The sequence below is a fragment of the Symphodus melops genome (genome assembly GCF_947650265.1).
Source record: "Symphodus melops genome assembly, chromosome: 15".
NCBI lineage: Eukaryota > Metazoa > Chordata > Actinopteri > Labriformes > Labridae > Symphodus > Symphodus melops.
The window spans coordinates 15,974,333-15,998,675 of record NC_136705.1 but is presented as its reverse complement, the minus strand read 5'-3'; the positions used below and the strand labels follow the sequence as shown (position 1 = coordinate 15,998,675).

The 24,343-nt window shown below is 37.5% G+C and overlaps 1 protein-coding gene across 3 annotated transcripts in view; it reads right to left on the bottom strand.

Annotated features, from left to right (window-relative positions):
* Window positions 1–24,343, bottom strand: part of grid1a (glutamate receptor, ionotropic, delta 1a) — a 261,831-nt gene that overhangs the window by 93,542 nt on the left and 143,946 nt on the right. For all 3 annotated transcript variants that reach the window (XM_079362801.1, XM_079362802.1, XM_079362800.1), the window contains one exon: window positions 188–472. In XM_079362801.1, the coding sequence (XP_079218927.1) occupies window positions 188–472 (285 nt within the window). The remainder of the gene's footprint in view (window positions 1–187; window positions 473–24,343) is intronic.

The window sequence follows — 24,343 nt, the reverse complement described above, 5'->3', positions numbered from 1 at the left end:
TTCCTTATAGCTCCAATTCAGAGTATTCCATTTGGTTTTACATCTGTGAAAGTCTGTGCTCCCTCAACATTGGAGATGGTTTTGGAGCATTTGCATTTTCATGGATGAGCTGAGATCATCTGACATACAAATGACATGTTTATAGGAGACATTTGAACATTAATCGTTCTCTTTTGTCCACACTCACCGTAGTCGCTCTCGTAAAAGATGATGAACTTATGCCAGTGCAGTTCTGAGACGAGGTTGAGCAGGACTTCGTTGATTCGAACAGGTGGACGGGCAGCCAAGGTGTAGCTCTCTCCATCTGGGCTGGGGTTGAACTGGCAGGCAGTGCGGGGACCTCCATCCCCATTTCTCTGGATGAATAAGTGGGGAATGTGCATTGCATCTGTCAGAGACTGCAGAGCACTTGCAGCGGCACAGCCCGTGGATGTGACAAGAGCAAGGATCCCCTGGTTCATCAACTCGCATGCTGGAGAAAGGACATAAAAGTAGGGGGAATGTGAATGAAGCAAAATAAGTGAAGAAAAAAGAATACAAGGCAAGAAAACGACATAATGGAAATAATGTTAAGGACAGAATTTTGAAGGGACGGTTCAAGAATCTATAATGTTCATATGTGTATCCTATTTAGCATTATATCTGAGAACAGATTAGAAGAAGGACAGTCACAAAATGTTATGATAATGTGAAGATTAGGGATTCACGGGGTGCATCCCTTAATCCTTGCCCTACTGACTTAAAACTACACAAGGAACACTCATTGGATAAATTAAAAAGTGACAGGACAGTAAGGTATGCTAAGTGACAGCACAAAGGAAATGAGGGAGAGGACATTTTCAAAAACAAAAATCTGAAATTTCTAACGCTACAAACAGGCATATAAAAAATAATGCATCTTGACGTCTCAGCTAAATACTGTGCCGCTCCTCCTTTGCTGTCTCTCCCATCCATGTAGACATGCTAAAAATCTGTAAACCCGCACAGATTAAGTCTGCAGACACATGCTTGTGATGTCTGCAATGGGTCTTAACTTCCACACATTTTTATTTACACATTCTTTTGGGCTTAATATGGTTTAGATCCTATTAGTGGACATTCGGCAGCTTTCTGGTACAAACAGCTGAACATCTTTTAAAGATGAAAATGCCATCGTAGACGTTCTTAAGGCATCAGAAATTGACCAAAAAAGCTGTTCTGTCTAAGTAGGTATGAATATTTAATGACAGTGGATAAGCCGGAGGTTGTGATCTGACATATTAGGCATTCATAATTATGCTCTTCAAATAATGACAGCTGATCAACGACTTAGAAGATGATTTTTACAATCACAACTACAATAGGTTGAACATACTAAAGATAGCGAAGATAACTGGGCATCTTATCAAGTGTTATTGACAGGAAACAACATGTTCTTGTTCTTAACCAATATTGTTTTCATAGCTTGTTTTTTTCTCATATTTCATAGTTTGAAAACTTAATTCACAACTGTTGACCTTTTAAACCTCTGACATGACTTTTTGTTGAGTAAAACTACTTACCGATGCTACTAAAAGATGCAAAACACTCAAAAGGCATAAGCAAGATGAAGAAAGTTACTGTCTTATTTTTAAATGGAGAACATCAATTTTAAACCCTATTTCTGAGCTGCATAAATGTCTACAACAGGGATTGTCTAATTGTGCATGCGACATGTGAAAGTCTAACGCTTCATTTAAGATTCAAGGCTACACAGCAGGACTCAAACAGCTGAGCTTATTGTACAAAACAGCAATTAAATGTTCTCCTCCTGCATTCCACAATTCAGTCTAATTATATAGCTAGTTTCAATGACGGCAAAATCAAGCACAAAGATGCAGCGCTGCGGTTCAAGACCACATTATTTCATATAAATCCTTCAGACTGAGCCTGTTGAGATGCACAGCGAGGACTGCACAGCATGATAGTATCATACAGGTTGGATGCCATTTAAGTTAAATCCACCATGCTACCAGAGGAGGTGTGAAGGAGAAGATGACAAAAAAGGAGAGTGGTTTAGGAGGGAGGTCTGAGACGGAGAGGGACAGGGAGCCAGGGAAGGATGATAAGAGTGGGTGTTGAATAGAGCCATACTGGCAAAGGGTTGTGTATGTGTAGGTATATGTGTGAGAATGTATGGCATGTGGGGAGGACTATTAATGTGACAAATGACAGTTTCATCTGCTGACTGCAAGCACAGGACTACATTAAGGCTCTGTAAATCATGAGCAGAGAGGCAACTAAATAACACACTGAGGAGGAACGGGGGAGAGTAGGGAGAGACTGTAGTATGAGGGACTTACTGTAGATGTTTTAAAAAGTAGAGAGTACAGAACGGAAGGAAAGAGTGCAAGAGAAATTATTTGTAGCTTTTTGCATGAATGCTCAGGGAATTGTAATAAAGAATGTTCTTCTTCAGGGCGGAGAGTGTTGTTCTGTACGTGTGTGTGTGCGTGTGTGTGTGTGTGCGTGTGTGTGTGTGAAAACAGGGAAGAGGGTTACAAGGACTATGACAAGTACAACAGTGCACTTGGCAAATATTCCTAAGTGCAGCATTAAAGGCTAATACTCTGCACAGCAGGAAGTCATGCGATTGACAGTTGAACAAATCCAGACCATGTTTTAACACTGATTCAATGTGTAAATGTGTCAGTCGGTAACAATAAAATATGTACTGAGAAAAGAGACAGTCTGTTCCTGACAGTCGCTGATTTATTTCCAGACACAATTGTCAAAATATATCCTCTACAGGCCTGAATCATGTCTTTTTTTTCTATTTAGATACTACTTCAGAGATAGCCTGCTATATATTGAGCTGCTAATATTTGAGCAGTCAAAAATAATGTTCTGACTTTAAATTGACTTGTTTGGTTTGTTTTTGGACTATTGAATGGACAAATCTAAAAAAACGTATTAAGAGCCCACGACTCAATGGACATATTTACTTCGAGTATAGTTGATACACCAAATGAAATTTAGATTTTTTGGGAAAAACAAATGAGAATGAATCAATTGACATGCTGCTACCCCATCGTCTGACTTTCCATGGAGAATCTTCTGAAGGGATTAATAAAGTTCCATCCATCTGTCCGTCCGTCCGTCCATCCACCATGTGAGTAATTGTATTTTTCACCTTCACTGGCTCGTATTGTAACCTTTTCCCCTTTTTTAGTCAGAAGCCAAAACCTCCTGTTGTTCTGCCATCTTTGGCAGGCTGTGGTTAAAAAGTGCATTTGCAGCCATAATGGACACCCCAGGAACCATTACGGCAGAAACCCCACTGACAGGAGGCAGTAGTACTCCAGTCATTGGCAGAGATGATAATGGTGGAATAATGACTCCTAAATGTTTCCCTTCAAGTGGACAGAGGCCATCAGTCATTTCCTGCTAGTTAGCCAACAGCAAATGTCAGCATACAAAAGCAGTCTTATACGGACACCTTCAAAGAATTGCTTCCTTTGCCATGATTTTGCTAATTAAGGTTCCAATTGGACTTCCATAATTCTGTTTTTTTTACATAAATTCATGGACTGTGTGTGTTGACTGTATTCGTTTCAAAGATTATACAAGAATATAGTCTATACTGTAGTTGAATAATTTCCTCAAGAGATGCATCTTAGAGCTGATTTCTTTAGAAAGAGAGATTTAACAATTCATCAAAAACCCACTGTGGTCACTTTTCTCTCATTAATGGTTTGGATGATGTATGCAGGGTGAGTTCAGTAGAGGCAGATGAATTTTTAAACACATGTAATCATCACTGCATATCTTTAAAAACCTAGTACCATTACCATTACAATGAGATCATTTGACATGTGCATAACTGTCAGCAAATTGAGGCAACAAAAAAGAAATGCAGCCTTTTGTAAGCTAATTGTTTTTATAAAATCCTGGTTAAATAGTGACAGAAGACATCTGCTATCAAAATAGGGTTGTTCAACAAAAGCACATAATATTTTTTTTGCATAAGTCCTGACTTAATCAGACAAGTGCCGTGCTGCAATGGTCATGTGAGAGGAAAAACATTTTCCAAGCCTCATACTAAAAGAAGAAATTACAAGTGCCACACAATCTGTTTTTTTTCTGTGAAAACACCACATTTTACATCACTTATTTTACAAATGTTTTTGAAGGGTTGAGACAAGCCACCACACCACTGTTCTTCTGAATATTGCATAAATTGGGTCTGTCTCTGTAATTTCACAGTCTAAATAAGAAAGTCTCATTTAGTTTGCTCTGACTCATAGCACAATCCCAAGATTCAAAGGAGAGAGATAAATGCTTCGATACTGTCATCGCCACTCTACCCTGCAGTGACAACAGTGTAACTCTGATCTAATTGAGACGGCTTGTAATACATGATTCAGAATGAAACATTGTCTGTGTTGTATCATCAGAGGCAGTGTGAAAAGGCCTTGACTGTATTATAATCCTGCTTGCTATTTTTAGAGTGAGCACCTACTTATTCCCCTCTGCAGTAAATAACTAATCATGGTAAAAAATGAGGGTGCTAATTATATTCCTAAAGAGTTTGGAGGAAAGCCAATCACAGTTTACACATCAAATTCACAAAATGAGACATCAGAAGAAGAATTGACTGCAAATTGCACATTGGCATACCATTGAGCTCAAGTAGTTTCAAAGTGGTGGAACGTGAAAATGGCAAAGCAGTTAAATCTACTATACATCAACATACCAAATACACATTTTTCCCCTTCACCACAAATTACTGATTACAAGAAAGACTCCAAGATTCAAAAGCTCAGACACTAAATTGGTCTCTGATGGTTTTAAACATTAAGCTGAAATATCTGGCACTTTTTTTTTTTTTTTAAATGTTTTAGTTAGAGGGAGATTCATAAGAGCTTTAAATGATCCATATCACCCTTAGCAAAGTAGAGACTGGAAATTGTGTAATTTCCTGGTTATGAATGGGCCCTTACACTCTGCTTTTGGCAGTTTCCCGCAGCATAATAGCCCTTCACACCACAGAGAGGAGAGAGATGGGAGAGATCTGTATTATATGGCAGGTGGACCACAGCTTAGTTCAACATTTAAGTGTACAGCAACACTGTCCTTCCTGTAGGATGAATTGTCTCCCCATCGCTCTCTCTCATTCGCTCGCTCAACCGCACCTCGCTCTCTTCTTTTAGGAAGATAAACATTCCCCTTGCCTGCATGCCTGCTGTCAGACTAAGATAAGGGTTCATATCCCCGTCAATACTATTGATGCTAAGGCTGCACATGTCATCTGAACTGTGAAGGAGTGTTTTACTGCCTTAAATTATACCCTCGAGACATCTGACAGGTAGAAATAGTCTTAAAACAGTAGATACTGTTTATATACACGCAGTGGATACAATATCATGACGTGTAAGATGCAGCACAAACCAATGCTCAGCACAGCAAAAATATACTTTATGTGACACTTAGTGCACCTATATTCTGTTTAATCCACAGAGGTGGCAGGAACACCTCAGAATACATAATAACACCACCACAAAGTTCAGCATCTGAAATGTGTGAGATACATAACCAAATCTTACCCTAAAAGCTTCAATAACAAGTAGTTCTACATTGCGGCGCAGCATTTCAGATGCTCAACCACTGAACATGAGAGGTGCTTGAGTCCAAAAACAGATGTTGAAAGACATGTTATTTATAGTACTGAATGGATAACAAGGTGAATAGGTCAATGTTAGGGTTTGGGTATTCATAGTTATAGTTAGGGCCTATGAAATAGATTGATCTAAACTGAATTTATTGTAATAGCCGTGTTGCTGCGACTGAACTAATCTGAGTACATTTCTAGAAATATCAGAAACAGAACTTTTTCCTAAATTAAAAGCAAAATCCATTGCGGCCATTTTGCTATGATGTCAAGCGCAGAGTGGGAAGTTCAAGTGAGGGAAAATGTACAGAAAGCACATTGTTATCATGGACTGGAAAGTGGACAGGATGAGTAGAACTAGCCCCACATTGAAGCAGTTCCTCTATGATTACAACCAGTTCCCTTTACATTATCCTGTTTATATTGATTTAGAAACAATTTCATTGCTTCCTTAATGCCTGTTACCATATTTCTTCTGCTAAGTAAGTCGTCTGTCAGAATTTAGAGCTGGGGTCAATGCATTCATCAAGCGATTTTTGATTGTATAGCACCATTTTGATCTCAATTTACTGAAAAAAAAAAGTCTGTGACAGACTTTACTCTTTGTTATATTAAAGAGTATGGCTCCATAGTCACTTTTAACTCTGTAGCCTTCTTAAAACAAGCCAAACTAGCTTTTAATCACAACAATGAATATTTCAACTGATGAGGAAGTGAGACAAGGTGACATTTTCTTTCTCCATTCAAAATTTAAAACATCACCAAATGAAATACCACAAATGTGTTTACTTCATTTGCCAATTTCAGTTTTTCAGATTTCTCTTTCATAGTCTAAAGTTTCTGGATCTGGATTGATTTGATTACAGTTGGTCATCCAGAATCTATGATTAAAGCCTCGTCCTTAGACACTGCCTGCTCTTTATGGTCTGTGCCTAGAAACAACAGGCTGTAATCAAGGGATAACTGCTGCTGTGCTTTCCTGGCCAATCAGAACGTTTTTTTAACAAAATTAAATAATAGGTGTAATAAATTGATGCAGAAAATGTAAACAATAATGTTACATTATTTTCAGCTTTGCACAAGCACATGCATTATTTTGATAGCTGACTTCTTTAATAGCCCTAACTCTGATGTTAGGGTTCATTTGGAATTTTATTCAGCTCACCTAAAATACAGTGTTACAGTACAGTATGGACAGGCTCTGGTGGTCTAATATTTTTCTTTGGAATTATAAGCCACAGTAAAGTTTCTTCATCCTATTTTAATCCCTTTTTGGATACTGGCAAATTCATCAGTCTATTTGTAAATTGGAGAAAAGGCACGACACTACATAGGTGATGCAGTTATTTGAAAATAACAGTTGAGCTCGAATGGAGATCTGCACAATTAAGCGCTGGCTGTTCGCTCTGAAATTTTTGCAAGAAATGTTTGTTCGCTGAAAGGAAAAGGTCTAAAATACGGGGAATAATCATACATTTTGTCATACAAGTTAAAACATTTTCAACTTGAGCGTTCGGAGCGCCAGTACAAAGATGATGGCCATTGTCAAAAATAACACGAGGCGATGCGCTTTTTATCCAGTTTGCCACTTCCGGTTGTGAACGCTGGCAACCCATTAAAAACAACTGCCGCTGAGAAAAAATCTCTCTGATCTCTGTATAGTTTCTTACATATCAGGAAACTTGAAAACAACCTCAAGCATAACAGTAAGAAACCATGACAAACACTTTCCACCCTGAGTGTGACGTCAAGGCAATATAGCTGTTATGGGAATATGATCTGTTGGAACAAAACTATAGCTTATTTAATGTACTTTACATAACAGAACATACTTTCTTAAAGTACAATCTTATTTGATGCTCATGAAAACATTGTTGTTATCTGACTCCACTATGCGTAGTATAAGTGTAGTACAGTTGTAAATGCTGATTGCTCCTTTTCTCAGTGAAATCTCATGAACAATGTCCATAATAGTTATATAGATTAAAGCTTATAGCTGACAAAGGCATAGACATTGTCTGGTCTTTTTTTTTTGTCTAATGCTTTGTGTTGCAGCTGCTGCACCAAAAGCTACAATCAATCAAGAAATATAGTGTATTGGACATCAAAATGGTGTATGGATTGACAATGAGACCCTGATTGTTCTGCAGTGCCTTTATGTTCCCCCCACCTGGGGCCTCATGTTAAATATACTTCTGAGAGCTGGCTTCTATTATTCCTTGGTATTGGATTTGACAAAAGAATACATCTGCTGTTTCCTGAGAATTGCGTGCTCTTGGATGTGGATTTTTTTTTTACTATTGTTGCCAGAAAGATGCCACAGAAAGAAATCCTGTAATCTCAATCTGTGCATCCTTGGGAGAACCTTGACCCAATGCAACGTAATCTTATGCGTACACACTTTATTTTCTGTAAATAAGATAAACAAAAACATACATTTGTTCTAATGGGGAGATAAACCCATATACATATATATATATATATATATATATATATATATATATATATATATATATATATATATATATATATATATATAAAGACTCACTGCATGAAACTGATGCGACTAGACAATGAAATAAACAACTACACCAAAACTGTTGAACAATCAGTAGTGACTTAGCCCCTTTTTTCTGAAGCACTTAGTTTGTTGTGCTTCTCAAAGCGGACATGGGTGAGGGGTCTCAGCTTGGGACAGGGTTATTTTACTTTTTTATAAATGTGATGTGGCAAAAGGCAGATCTTTACGGATACACTACAACTCTCAAACTAACAAATACTAAATACAGTAAAGTAAAACACAATGCTAAAGTAGGGGAAGTATTTAGTGTTTACTTTTTTTTTTCTTTTTACAAAGGAATATCTTGGGCCTTTCCCTCCGACATGATATTATATATTTTTTCAACTTTATTAATCAAGTTTACATGTCCCAACACTTCAACTTTGTATTGTCTAATTTAATTGTATTTATTGTGTTAAGTCCTGTTATCACTTAAGTTGTATACATAAATGTTTAGCAAATATATCCAATGTTTGTATTTTAAAATATCTATCCATCATTCTACCAAGAGAATGCTGATGATTCATCTTTCATCATTAAGAAAGAAATCGTCACATTGAAATTGGGTCAACATAAACCCATTTCCATGAAACTCTACAACTCTCTCTTCAATCTCTCCATTCCCTCTCTTTTTTCAGTGTTTTAACTCTGTCCCTCGTCTCTTATCAATGTAACTTCTAGCAATAATATGGGCAGTTTAATGTTCATAATTTGGTCTTCAGCGTACAATATTATTATTATTATTTTTTTTTTTTTACCTTTTTCAATCCCTATTAGTTTTCTTATATTATGTAGCAGTGTTGAGGCGAGTTATTCCACTGGCAGCACTGCGATGAATGTTGAAACAGGTAAACAGGGAGCCCAGTTTTTATATGGCTGACACGTGTTTGGATTTTGTGATGATTGATTTGGATGGTGTTATCGAGAAAGATTGGCTTGCATTGTCAGAGGATAATCATGACTCACTCAGCACTGCAGGGACAGCGTCAGGCTGGCTGTTTGCTCGTCTGCTGGAATTAGGAAACATCTCACGCTCTCTCTTGGTAATGTGTCATTTGCCCTGATATCATCTTTTTCTTTGTCTCTCATTGTCCGTACTATTCTTTCTCTCGCTGTGTTTTTCTTCTTGTCTGATCCCTTTGTGTTTGCCTCTCTTATCTTTTTATCCTGAATTCACAATCACAACCTGCTCTCATCTGTTCTCACCAATATGCAATTTGAACAACATCAACAAGTGCAAGATAAATAGTTAAGGAACTCAGGTCATTCAGGGATTCTCTCTACCTTTGTGCTATATTTGTAAAATCAGAGGACCAAGGTTAGAAGGTTTTAAAAATCAATTAATCAACGTGTTGCTGCTACTAAAAGGACTAGACTGAGAGCAAGTTAACAAATACAATTAAAAGCCAGTGGTTGCTTTAAACAAGCTTGAGTTATTTTTTAAGAGGAAATCTGAAAAAAAACCCTTTCATAGCCACACTCTTGTTCTTTTATTCCCCTGACAAGGCGAACATGACGTTCATGTGATAATAGCGTACCGGAGCAGAATAAACTCTTTAAGGGGCCATAGTGATTTATAGTTCTCCCTTGACCTCTCACAGATACACGTCTCTAAATTCTTATAGCCTTAATCTGTCTTCTGCAGCTAATGTTACAGTTAAAAAAGTGTACCATTCGCAGCTACGCTGTTCGTCCATACATCTTGTGGAATAAGTGAATGTTTGGTCTTTGCATGTCAAGAAGACGGAACCACAAGCAGAGTTACACCAAAGAGGTTTCTGCATAGCTTGATCCTTATAGTGGCATGTTGTAAAATACTTCATGGTAGACATTTCCATGCACTTTTTAGTGCTTACATATTTGGAGCATTGCAACTCATGAATCATTTAGCTGTGTTGTATCTCCCTTTTGAAGAAGAAATAACTACAGTATTTCAGAGCAGGAGGATTGTTTTCCTCTTCAGAATAAAGATTTTGCTAGTAATAATGGGATAGAATAAGCCTACAGTATAGTAAAGCCGAAGCTCAAGAAAATCTCTCTCAATGTTAACTGGTATTGTTTTCATTTACAGTTAACATAAACTTAGATGCTGTCATTCCACTAGGAAGGAACATTCTCATTTCTTTCAAAAGCCCTAGACTTATCCCTCACTGCAGAAACATTGATTTCACCATTTCAGTGGCTTATGTGTGGCTAGTGTTGGTAATCCACTGCATGAAGACTGTTGCCTCTACAGTATGTTGGCCATAATACTACAAACAGCCCCGCTGAGGCTCATGTTGGCAGCACGGATCAAAGCCACCTGTTCCCACAGCTTGAACAAAGCTGGACATGTGGTCATCTGCAGAACTGATGGCAGATAGGTGTTCACCTACTTCACAGAGTTATTCATCCAAATCCACCTCTACCATTCAGTGGGACCTGACTGACAAGAAGAAAACACATTATTCTTCAGTGTTAAATCAGCTTAATGGCTTACTATTTTGGGGATTCAATCTGCTAAGCAATACATCAATGCAATGTCATGCAGTTTAAAGACACATGACCTGTTTAATGTAGCTTTTGGCACTGGAACTGGAGAGTCAGGAACTAAACTAGAACCCTTGCTTCCAATGCGTAAAGGCACATGGCCAAATTAATGTGAGGTCTTGAGATTAAACAGGTATAGAAGTAATATGGAATGGATGTACTTAGCATTTTAAAACCCAACAAGTTGAATTAATATAATCAATGGGTAACACTTTATAATAACCATCATCTTTCAAGGGTAAATAAGGGTAAATAGATAGTTAATTAACCCGTAGTTAATAGTTATCCACTGTTAACAAACAATTAAATGATAGTTAATAATGTTTGTTAATGATTTGTAATGCTATAATTGATGTTATATTAACAGTTTATTGATGCACACATTCTATCATTTTATACACTTTATAAAGTGTTAATGATTAACAAAGGATTAGTAAACCTTGACTATAGAGCTTCATGTGTGCTACCAGAGGAACCATTAAAAGTGTTAGTCTTATTTTGTTTTTGTATTGAACGCTCTAGTCTCAACAGGCATGAACAACAATTTAAGAGAGGTAAACATTAATGAAATTGCAATTAAGACTAGCAAGGTCTTTAGATGAGGGTAATGGTGTGGACAAAAGTAAACAAACAGATGTGAGGCAGATGGGAGACTATTTGCTATACCTGTACTCACTTAGGCTTTCTTTTTACTTACTTAACAAGTCATTTAAAATTAATGAAGTCAACTTTGCATTGATGAAGTTATTTATGCAGAAGACACAAAGTGTCTCTCCCCTCTCCCCTGGGAGAGATGATAATCAGTATTCTTTTTCTGTTGTCGATTTGTTTTTCATTCAGAGCAGCAGAATCTGCAACAGGCTCTTTTCATTACAGACATTGACATGCAATAGTTGTTCACAAAATAATTTCACTTTTACCGGTTTGGTAAACAGCCATAAACAGCCAGCAGCTTATGAATTTGTCATTCAAACTCTAATTTTGATATATTTCTAAACCTTTTTGGTTTCATATGAATGAATTGAAAACATGATATTCATGATGTGAAACAGTTTAGAGAATATTTTGCAGCATATAAATTTGTGATGAATAGGTGTGACTTTTGGTGGTAAAAGGCTGCTATGCCTTCACTCTCATCTCAAACACATTACCCTGTACTACTTCATAATGAGTCTGTGCTTTCAAGAAGCACATCAAGAGCTGAAGCTTTAATAAATGAACACAAATTGACCGGAGACAGAAAATGTACCATTCAGAACAATTCAACTGCACATAAAGGTGATGGTTCTTTCTTTTGAAGAAGGTCGGACTTTTCCCGAGTGATCCGCTCACTTCGTAACGTACGCACTGTCCTGCTAAAAAACAAATGAGCTCATTATCCTTGGAAGGATGGGCACATAGGAGCAGCACGCGTGACGAGCCAAACCTTTGGATGTGCCAAGCTGAAATGTCAACATACTACCTTGAGAGTGCACATTAAACTCAGATGGTAATGGCTGTCACAAGACAGATCCCCATTATAAAGTCCATTAAGGAACCACACTCCTTCCCAACAATGAAAGAGAAAAAAAACAGCCAATGAGCAGCAGGATTGTGAAGTTTGAAATGAGCATCTGTGGATAAATGCCAAGGTGAAACCCTGCATTGTGCTGCCAACAACACACATTTCCCATTTCATAAAATATCTACGGGAGCTGACGTGTTAAAACATACATGTGTGGAAGCCAATTACAAGATTGCCATGTGACACACAATACGCAATTTTATATGATCAGAGCATGTTGTCAAATGCAGAGTGCGATGGTGTCATAGGATCTCTATCACCATGTCTCTCATGTACTTCTACAAGCGTCATTAGTCATATGCAACATACCTCTCCTAAAAGAAGGGATGCTAATTTTAATGTGGATTATCAATCAGTGTTGATAGTTTATGTTGGGAACAGAAGCACATAATTCCTCTTCTGTGCCATACTGATGAAGAAAGCCATATTTTCCTGCAGAAAGACATACAGTACCAGCAGTACCTGTAGCAGGATGCACTTCATTGCAGCCAGAGCTAGCTACCATGGCCCCCCTTGACTGCAATTGCAAACATGTATTCTAGCTAAAACATATTGGCTTAATATCTGAGTCAGCCAAAATCCTGTAAAATTTATCCTGTCCATAACTGCCTGTGCACTCATATTTTGGGACATCGTTTTTGCTGTTCCGAGCATAATTTTGTCACCGGTTTGCAATACAAGCGAAGGCAGGGACTGGAAATTCAAGATAAACAGTTTGCAGTTCTTCTGGGCCATCAAGTACATCAAATGCCAGCACTGGTGCAAGAAGAACAACAGATTTTGCAGCTGCGTTGAACTGCTCCCAAGAGACACCAAGAACATCTGGAACAACTGCAGGCTTCTTTCACGCATTATACTTTACTCTCATGGATAGATGCGTAAATAAAAACAAAACATTCACAACCAAAACAGCCCTTTTTCTACAAATGTATTCTAACTTGGGAACATGATGCCTATAAAACAAAATCAAACAACTAAGTCAGTTTGCCAGGAGCCACAATAAGTGGCTTATTGATGTTGGTTGTTTTACTGAGTTATGTGCAATGATGGTAGTTGAAGGCTCTGAAACGTCTAAATTTCAGATAGAAATGTGACCTTATAGCCAAAGGAATCTTTAATTCCAGGAGTTCTCATTGTCTCAAATCCTTAATGGCAAACCACTAATCATTTTTTGAATTAGGATCCAATTTCCTAATCTTCAGCCCTTCTCTTTGTGCTGCCCTCAAGTTTTTTGTTAATTTCCTCTTTTGGGAGGATGAGTAGTGAAAAGATACAACGAAATGCGGAAGGGAGACTCATCATGCATGAAATGAAAGGGAGCTTTGCCCTCCTGCAGAGGCTGACACTGATAAATTCTTTCAAGGTAAAAGACTGCATTGACTCCAGACTATTGCTGCATTTTACCACTTAAAGTTAAATTGGATTCTAAAACATAGATCGTCTGAATTTAACATCACATGGGTTTGCATATAGCCTGTCAATGATATGCTGGGGCTTTTCTGGCAACTTAATAACAATAATACATGTTTCTTTGAAATGGTGTATTGTTGCAGTTGAATTATTGCACATTTGCATGCATGAGCATGGTTGTTTGTTTGCTGTTTTAACAAGGTATAGCACATGAATGTGGAGTGAAAACAAGAAACAGTAGTCTAGGACGTATATTTCAACTATTCCAGGTTGTAAAGATATACATGAAGTGTAGCTGACAGTTGGATAAATAGGTAACTGGATGTATGGATAGTGAAAATTCAGCAATATGTTGTCACATTTCAAGTGCATTATATTAGCAAACGTTATTTTGACTGAATGATAAGATAAATAGTTATCTGTTCTAAGCTACAGTAACATTGTACTAGCTATGATATTAGCTTTTAGCATCTTCCTAATGAACAACCATATGGTCTAGTAGTTGACTAGATGTTTACATTTCTGTTGACTAACTAGCTATTAGAATGCATTTTGCCTTATATCAAGAAGTTTAGTCAGATTTCTCTCCAGGTTTCCACTGTTTATTTTCCTGTCAGAAGCTGAGCAAGCAAGGAAATGATAATAAAAGTTGAAAACCCCACGAAAACCCCCCATGTATCCAAACTAAAATACTGTAGCACAAAATAATAACATTTGAGATTTCCTCTTTCCCTTAGAGGAAAATAACTGCTCTGTGAATAAAGTAATGTTGTTCAGCTTGATGGATTACATGATTGGAATATGAGAATTGTTGTTCATTTTGACACTTTTTACATGGGGAAAATCTAGTTAGCATTAAGCACAAGACCTTTCTATGAGACACAACAGTAGCCACACTACTATAATGATGGGATTTTTGTGGAAGGATGATGCAAATGTAACAATATAATACAAAAAAATGATTGCCCTGCATTACATGAATAGCACATAAATATGCATACATTCTACAACATATATAATATCTTCATTGGTCAAACTCTACTTTGGATACATAATAATTCATACCATCAGAAGATAAATCCCCATTCACTCAATAGTCAGTACATTAAGATCTGATCACTGCAGAGGCTGTAGCATACAAATTGAGAATTAGTAGATCTGATGTGTCGCTTCACAAAGTAATTCAAGTTTCCCGATTGACTTATCACTTTTCTGTGTGTATGTAGACTATAATTAGCTGCACGGGTTTTAACGGTCCCTGTGCTCTGCACATAAGGGAAAAAAACAAATGTAAACCTATGCATAGTCTGTATTTCAATGATGTAGAAGTTAATGTCAGAATTTTTCATAGCAGAAAAAAATTTATATCGATAGATTTGATCACAGAACTCCACTCATTCAGTCTAATTCATTAATTGATAACTTACCTTATTGAGATGGATATGATTTAATTAATGACCTTGTATGGTTGTTGAAATATGTTTTTTATAGTTTTTTGGGGGGGTTGCTGTTTAATCGTGTAACAACGAAATTATATCTAAGGTTATCAATAGAGTTTCATCAGAGCTGGAATAAACCTTAAGAGTCTGTGATTTAAAGGATACAATGCCACAACCTTCTCAGAGTGCCGGTTCAACAGGTGGCATTGAAGACACACACATACCAGACCATCTGTTTGTAGAAACATGAGGTAAATGTAAGCAGACAGAGAATCCAGAAGAAATATGATCTACTTTATTTATTCCCTAAGTAAGCTGTCATCCACCATAATACATGGGGTGAGCTGGCAAAAGTAGGTCTATTACCATGTTGATAACATCAATTTGAGGTGTCAGTGTGGGGTAAGCTAATACCTGGACCTGCACGGCTGCTCTACCGTCTTCTCAGCCACAGGGTTTCTGCTTTGATTAAAATCACAAACCAGCCATTCTTTTGTACACTTTCCCCCTAGTCCCTCCCTCTGAAATTAGATTTATTTAATAACCCCAGGGTGGTTTTACTGTTGCCATGTTAGACAGAGGGTAATGTCACAAATAGTGTTTGTTTTTGCTTTAACCACATTACTCCATCTGTATGGTCAAAACCCATGTGATGCTTATGTAGGTCTATGCTTGTGTTTATCAGAGACATAAATAAAAATGAAGACCAAAATCCAATTTCAAAATTCAGACTACCCCTCATTTTAGCCTTTACTTAAGATGTATGAGATCTTCATTTATTTGCCTTTGAGTTTTGGGGAATTAGTGGTTCAACTGAAAAAGCTGATCAGTCAGTGAGTTTAATGGTTGCTGATATCCGCTGAGCACATCAACTCTGCGTAACTGGTTTAGCTCAGATGGTGCTACACATACAGAGGCTACAATGTTGGTCACAGGTTCCAATGTCGCAATGGCCACAAGTCCCACTCCCATTGTCTGCCTTTCAATACATGACTACACCACTCTCTCTTACCCAAGGCAAAATTCCCAAAACTATTTTGCATTACATAAATAAATTGGACAAACTGTTTTTTCATCAAATAAAAAACCATTAGGGGAGTGGAATACTTTTTGGTTTTACGCAATAAATGAAATGGTCTGACAATGGTAGAGAAGTCTTTGATTTAAATGTCTGGCATAAGACAAACTCTCTGTTGTTCATTGAAACCAAAACAGAAAATAAGTAGCTTCCATTTGATAAATGTGTGTAACCTTTACATAACAATTTTAATGGTGACGCTAAATTAAAAAAAATACAGTTTATATCAGACATATTAAATACAAATCATCCTGTTGCTGCCAAACTGTACATTTTGTTCTATTTTGGTATGAGACACAGGTGGCTTCTTGCTGAATCACTGTCTTCTGTACTGTGCTCCAGTGATCACTGCTCTGGATGACCCAGCAGACCTGAACTGCCATCTGCTTGAGGATTCCTGCTGTCTTGTCTCCGGCTCTCAGATCATAAAATGTTCTACGTGTGATGTTTCTAAATCCCTATTCCCTTTTGTCTGTCTGCTTCGCCACCTTTCTCCTCTCTGGTGTACTTTCCTTCCCATCATTTATTTCTGTAACTATTTTCTAAAACTGCATTTATTTCATGGGCTACGATATGTTTCTACCCACAATGCATTGCAATAAATTATCACTCATTTACTCCGCAAACAGTAAACTTTAAAAATAAACTTTTATGTTCGCTATTCCTCATATTGTCATTATCACCTGTCAGCACAGTAACAGCATTGCAGTGATTGAAGCCCAACTGAGAACTAATAAAGGTATGTAGTTAGCCTCATGATTCTCTGCCTGCTCAGGCCTACTTAAATGTATACAGATCAGTACAAGAGAGGAGCTCTAAATGTACATTAGTAAAAGTACTGATCACTGTGAATAAAATGCAGTCCCCAAAGGAATTCTATGTTCTACATTTCTGAGTTTTCATGTTTTGCACCTCTAAAGGGCCCTTATACAGATTGATTCTTAGCTCCAACTGGGCAGCTTCTTTTCCAATACAAGTGCCTATATGTACTTTATTTGCCTCTTTCTTTTTTTTCTCTCTTTTTCCAACAGCTCAACTGGACAAACCTTCTCACTCTTATTCTCTTTGGGGCTGTACTTAACTTTAGCCCTCCTGGGCTCAACTCCAAGTCCCTTTTTGCTCCTTGGATGTTGCCATCTCTCTCCGTCTTTCTCTCTGTATTGTAAATGAATTTAACAGGCCAGCTAGCACTCATTTTCCCACTGGCTTTGTAGTTGTTTAGCCCCGAGGTCAGAGTGAGAGCAGAGGGAGAGCAGAGTGAGCCATGCAGCCCGAGATTAGTAGCACATGTCTATTCCCACAGGGGCTGACAGTATAAAGGATTACTTGCAAATTCTTGTTTGTTTTTCATACGTTTGCTACATACAGCAATACACACTGGCAAACTACATCATTAAAGCGATAGTTTGACATTTTGTGACATAATTTATACATTTTCTTGCTGGCCAGGGGCTTCACTGGTGACTCCACATTTACTTCTGGACAGATCCAAGCTAGCTGTGTCTGGCTGTTTTTTTGTCTTTAAACTATAAACCAGAATTATCCTTGATTTAACTTCTCCTCTCAACATATTTGTTACGTAAACCAGTTTTATAACATCAGCTATATGTAAATAAAAAAGAGAAAAATAATGATCCGTCATTGAATGGTGTTAAACAACATAATCAAATGTTCACAATAAATACATTTTTTGTTGTAGAGAATGCAGTGTAATTCAATTTAAACATGTATTTATTCTCAAAAGGACAGTGAGATTTCCCTCATGTCCAGTATCAATTCAGAGTGCGTGTATCAGTAAAGATACTATTAATGTGTGTATATATAAATAAAGTTACCTGTTTACTGAATAGTGATAAAGTAGAAGCAATATTTAGACAAGATGTGTCAAGATCATCTTGACCTTGAACACAAGCCACACTTTTTACAGTCACTATAGCTGCTGAAAAGGACGGACTTTACCAATTATTCCTTTTAAGCAACGCTCATTTGACAATATGCACAAGCCAGTATCTTCTCTTAAAAAAAAAAACCTGTGTAGCTACTTGACCAGTGCCACAATCTTGCTGTGATAAAACAAAACGTAATTGTCCTCTCCTGATTCTTTGATAGCTAATTTTAATGTCTTGTTTTTCCCAACCAAAGCCTTAAATTATGAAAAGAGTATTCTGTTATGATAATCTTAAAGGAGCAATATGTAATTAAATCATAAAATGACTTTACATGAAGAAAACATCCCACTGTATGTTTAAGTGCTGGCTTTATACATGTCCTCTTCCTAAATTTTGATTCCAGTTGTGAACGGTCTATATTTGTTTTAACCAGAGAATGGTGTTTTTAAGGCAACCTGACATGGCCATTACTGATGCCCCTTGGTTTGCAAGATATGAGACCTGTTATTAGGGCAATTCAACAGCTGCTTCAGTTTTACGTGGGCACTGTAGCTTCCATGTCCATGGCAATGTGTGCGCATCGACTCCAGAGAGTTGGGGCCAGCTCTCTCCAATGTTTTAAATTTAGACTGCAGTAATAATTGTAAACACTACCTGTCAGAATAACATCTTGCTCCTTTAATAAAAACTTCAATTATATATTGTAGAACCTTTTAAAAACAATACTTCAAATTGCTTTACATCCATTAAAAAAGGGCAGAGCAATGGTCAACAAAAAAAAGTACTTACTTACTTACAAAAAATATTCCCAGTGTGAAAACTTTTGATTATTTAAACTGACATAGTTGTTAGTGGAAAACTCACATTAATCAATTTAAATCTTGAAAAACATTTGAAGGTGATCAGGTTGTGAGACAACTGAAGAGGTGGCAAAGTAGGTTAGTAAACAACTGAAGATGACAGTGCAGTGATGTCAGCGTGGTGATGACACACTGAGCAAGATTCAAGCTCTGTCACCAGCAGAATGATTGACTATCCATGTTTGTTCTTAAACTAACCCAGACAGCCCACTTTCATTCTGAGCCCTTCTTTCTGAGCCCCTTGTTGGTGCACCTCTCAGCCATGACTGATAAGTGACAATTAAAGCACCCTTTGAGGCACAGGCAGCTTTGTAATATACCCACAAGAGACGATCTGTTTTAAAGGATAAAGAGTGGAGCTCTTAAGTCTGACACCGGATTTTATTATAAACTGCTTTCTAGGAAAAGTAGCAGCAAAAAGGTAGGGCAAAAATGTATTCAGTCTTATGTTATCACTGCTGTTTGTTAACCTACATACTCTGCTGGGAATACAAATACAAATGCCTCCCTGGATTACAGTAGTGAATAAAAAGCAAAATACAAACAACACTTCTTCTTCTCCTCTCATCATGTTATTAAGATAAAACTGACTCTTAGCAGCCTACTTTTCCCTTCAAACATCATCCACAAAAAAATCCTTTGAAGCACAAACAACATTTATTTTTACACCTTGTATCTGGCTTTTGTGTTTTAAAGTCTTGTTACATCTTCTCTGTGTTGCAGTGTGCAAGCCCTCAGAGAATTATGCTACGATTATTCCAATTCTCTCTCATCTTTTGCCTCAGGTTTTCATTTTACGTCCTCTTAACTCATATTCAGTATACCTGTTCCAAACACTGATCGCTCCAGGCTGGCATGTGTACGGATCAGGCTCGGATCTTTTGTTGAATGCCAGTGCAAAAAAAAAACATTCATGTTTAAATAAACATCAAAAAATACTTTTGATTTGTTCTGTTAAGAAATACTCCACACACATCTAGTCTTCCTTTAATGGCACCCTTCCACAGCCTTTATCAGGCTCATATCTGTTTGATTAACTGCCACCTCAGTTCATGTCCTATCAGTGAAGTGATCAGGCATTTAATGTGTGTAGAACGTGAAGAATCGTATCCTCTCGTGTCCCCTGGGCATGTTTGTTAGCTGTCAATGAATATCTACCTTCATCTCTGCCCTATTGTGTTTGCTGGCTCATGCTGCTAGGAACAGGATCTGTCCAATGGCCGTCCCTGTAGGGTAATAGCAGAGCTCTGCATTTTGTTAAATCGATCCTCTGAGACACACAAGGGAAGAAAGAAAGAGTCAAAAGAGCCGAGATGGGAGGCAGAATGAGTAGAACAAACCACCAGGATCAAGATTAAAAAAGGTAATAGATATTGGAAAGGAAACATCAAGAAGTAACAGAGAGCTCCTTGCACAACAGATGGCAGATAAGTAAAATGAAAAGATGAAATGTATAAAAACGAAGATGGAATGAGCTAAATAAAATAAAGAAGCAAAGCAGTGACTGTGCAGCTTCAACAGCTTGCAGATTATCTTGCAGGATGTGCAACCTTTGACAACTCTTAACCCACATGCACAGACTACTAAAGCCTAGTTTAAACTTCTGCATCGCGTCGACGCCGTGCCTACGTGCCATTCGTAATTCTGCATCGAGGGAACGTGTTGCTCTGCAATTCACCGCCAAGCCTCTAGGGAGTAGTGGCGACGAAGGAGACGTTTGAGGAGGTGGTCTGTCCAACAACTAAACCAATCGAGGCTGAAAACGGGTGAATTTATCACACTTGTTAGCTCACTGAGGAACCTGGATGAAAAAATGCACTTTCACGACTTTCGAATTTCAATGGGCCAATTTTCTTCGCCGTATACAGCCTTTTAAGATTTCCCCAGTATAAATGGGGGAGAAGAAAAAGAGATACTCAGGTGGAGCTGTTGCAGATTGAAGACGAAATGACAATAGAAAGGGGTCAAATATACTGTTATTTCAATTTCTACTATACTGCAATTGACTTAGCAGACAAACATCAGAGAGCAAGTACACAAGCAAGGATCTAGAGAGGAGGAAATAGCGTCAGTAAGCGCAAACAAACAGCTTGAAGTGTGATCAGAAGGCAGCACACAAAGGCAGAGCACATACACTTTTTTGCGCTTTTAGTTTTATTAATGTAAATATTATTTATCTTTTTTACCTTGTTTTATTTTATTTACCGTACCTTTTTTATCTACATTGCACCGTGGGGAGGGGGGAAACGTAATTTCGATTTCACCGTATGTCTGACATATTTGGAATTGACGATAAAGAACCTTGAACCCTTGAACAAAAATATTGGCAGCTGATCTTGAGAGTTCTAAATGTCGTCGTCATCATCAGAAACATCCTCAACCTCAATATCTATAAGTGCGTAGTTGTTCATTAAAGAATTGGATCTTAAGCTTTTTCTTCAAGGTATAAAGGAATTCTGCAGATCCAAAGGAGTTTGGAAATAAGTTCCACCACTGGTGGGCGACAGAGGAGAAGACTTGAGGTTTTGTCGCTGTTTTGTAAGTGAGAGGCAGGATTTTAAATTTGATAAGAGCAGTAACTGGAAGCCAGGGAAGAAAGATCTGAGTGACATGTTCTGTTTTTGGTAGATTGAAGACCCAGTGGCGTTGCTGGGTTTTGGATCTTTTGCAGGCGTCTGACAGTGCATGCAGGAAGACCCGCCAGTAAGGACTTGCAATTGTCAAATTTGTTTGCTTTTCTGCAACATGACTACCAGATTGTACTATACACCTAGAGGCCATATTGTACTTCCTCATTAGGAACCCTGCATGGTGCCCCAAACATCAGCAAAATACACAAGCGCAGACAAAATATAAAGAGCTGTTCTTGTTCAACCCAAAGTAAGTTCAGGCGAGGTCTGGCTAATAACTGCATTTATACTGATCAATTCATGTAATTATATTCACAAAAGTAGATAAAAAAAAAGAAAAAAAAAGTGGTAGTGTTGTCTAATGTTGCCAATGTATTGGCAAGACATCTAATGTGTTAAGATTGTTATTAATAAATTGATTGCTATGAAAGTCATTGGGGGACTGTTAGAATAATAGGCTTTTTTACTTGTGTGATTTTAATGTGCTCATTGCAGTAATGTATTGTTGGATAAATCAGATAAGAAGGTTTGATCACCCAGTACAAAGGAATGGTTTGATATCCACAGTATGAAGCATTTTCCTTACGTTCACATAATACCAGTTATGTTTTATTTTAAGTTCTTGTGTATTAATTTTACTCTCTGACTTATCAGCATATGAAGGTGTCTTTGTGAAGAAAACTTGTAAGAATGACTCCCCACATTCTAACATGCGTTTAGTGTGAGCTGGGGCAGTTAATCTCTTTAATGATTATGTCCTTAAAATGAATTGTTTACGCAGACTAGATGTCAGGTTCTTGATGAGAACTATTTCTATTTACAACATTTAGGAAAAGGATAAAACAGCCAACTTTTATCCAACAGGACAAAAGTTTCTACTTGAACAAAAAAATAAATTGCTGTCAACCTTGCACTCAGTCTCTCTTCGTTTACTCGTACTGAGCCACACACAGGCGTACACCCATTTACAAACACACAAACACAAGGTAGAAGTGTTCTTTTATCTGACACCAGGTTTGTGGTAACTTGAGTGATGGAAAACAGACAACCTGACAAGGACAGACAGCAACATACCTCCCTCTTCTTCCCCTCCAGCCCCGAGGGCATTGATAAGAGCAGACATTTTAATTTGCTAGGTCAAAACAAATGCTCCAAGACTCTGCGGGCTGGCTCAGGGAAAACCTAATGGGCTCTTGAGTACTCCACTGGCAGGAGGAGCATCAATCTGCTGTAGTTTCTTATGGTCATCATTTTCTAATGGGTCCTGGCCAAATGTTTTAATGAACTAAAACAGAGACTATACCCTATAATTAGAGTAATCAATGTGATATATTGCAGCGTATGTCTTCTATCAGGGAAAAATCAATTAAACAAAATGTAGATTAAAGATTTAAGGTATAGTTTAACATTTCGATGATATACGTATGCTACAGTAGATTGTTGTTGAGAAGAATGGAGTTGAGAAGATCAATACCACTCTGATATCTGTCCTTTCATGGCTTCAGCAAGGACACAGTTATCCTAAATTAGCATTGTACTGCAAGGATAAGCACTAGCCAGGCTCTGTCCAAAGGTACACAAAATGCCACCATTCACTTTGCAGCTGAACATTTTTCCCCCTCTTAAAACAGAAGTTTCAGAATTAGGTATTTGTCCTTTTTAAAAGTAATTATGGGCGTGATTATTACTTAGAGGATGAATCACTGTTTTGGAAAGTTGATAAAAAATTTATACCACCTCTTATACCTGTATTTAAAAAAGCAACAAAGACTCTATTAGCCTAGCTTATCATTAGACTAAAAGAAGGATGCAGCTTAAGAAGAAGAATGGAGCCGGGAAAATGGATACCTCTCTCAAATCTGTCCTTAAATAGCTTCAGCAAGGACACAGTTATCCTTTATTAGCAGTCAACAAGAAGCAGGTTTAAGAGCGAGCCACAAGCATAGAAGCAGAAGGTTGAAAACAGGTACGTGTCATTTTAAAAGTAGTTATTTGAGGATTAATGCTAAAGAAGCATTAAATACATTAAGACAGTATTATTGTAAACAGCATGAGCTGTATGAAAAAACGACACACTGACTTTGTGTACATAGTTCAGTTTTTGTAGAATTCTTCCAAGAGTGACAAAAATATTTCCTGTGTTGGTTGCATTTGGACAGGTTATTACCCTTAAGTTGCTTTGACATATTTTCCCACATAACCAGCCTCCGAATAGCCCCATAGCACAAGACAATCACAAAGGCAGCATCCAAAGTAAACCCACGGAAGGAAAGATTGTTTGCACTCTTACGTGGATAGAGGTGGAATGGCTTTAAAACTGTAAGTTGTAGCTTCAACCGTGCAATCAGTCAGATTTAAAGGAAACACACACACACACACACATGATGGGGACACACATGATATATATATATATATATATATATATATATATATATATATATATATATATATATATATATACACACATTATAGTAACATATACAGATGATGTTAATAATTCTGTGAGGAAAAAAATAGGGCATCAAGACATGCTGGTGTGGGTTCAGAGGTATTAAGGAGTCAATTTGGAGCGTTCTTTGATGCCTGCCCTGGTTGTCATGATGCTTCAGTAATGAGCAGGTTCAAGGTTTTTTCATTCTCTCATCAAGGGGATTTAAAAAAAAAAAAAAAAAACCTTGTCTGGCTTAGGCATATGAGTTAGAGAGGCGGCACAGAAAAGTAAGCTCTCATTGTGACATTTTTAGAAATAAAAGAA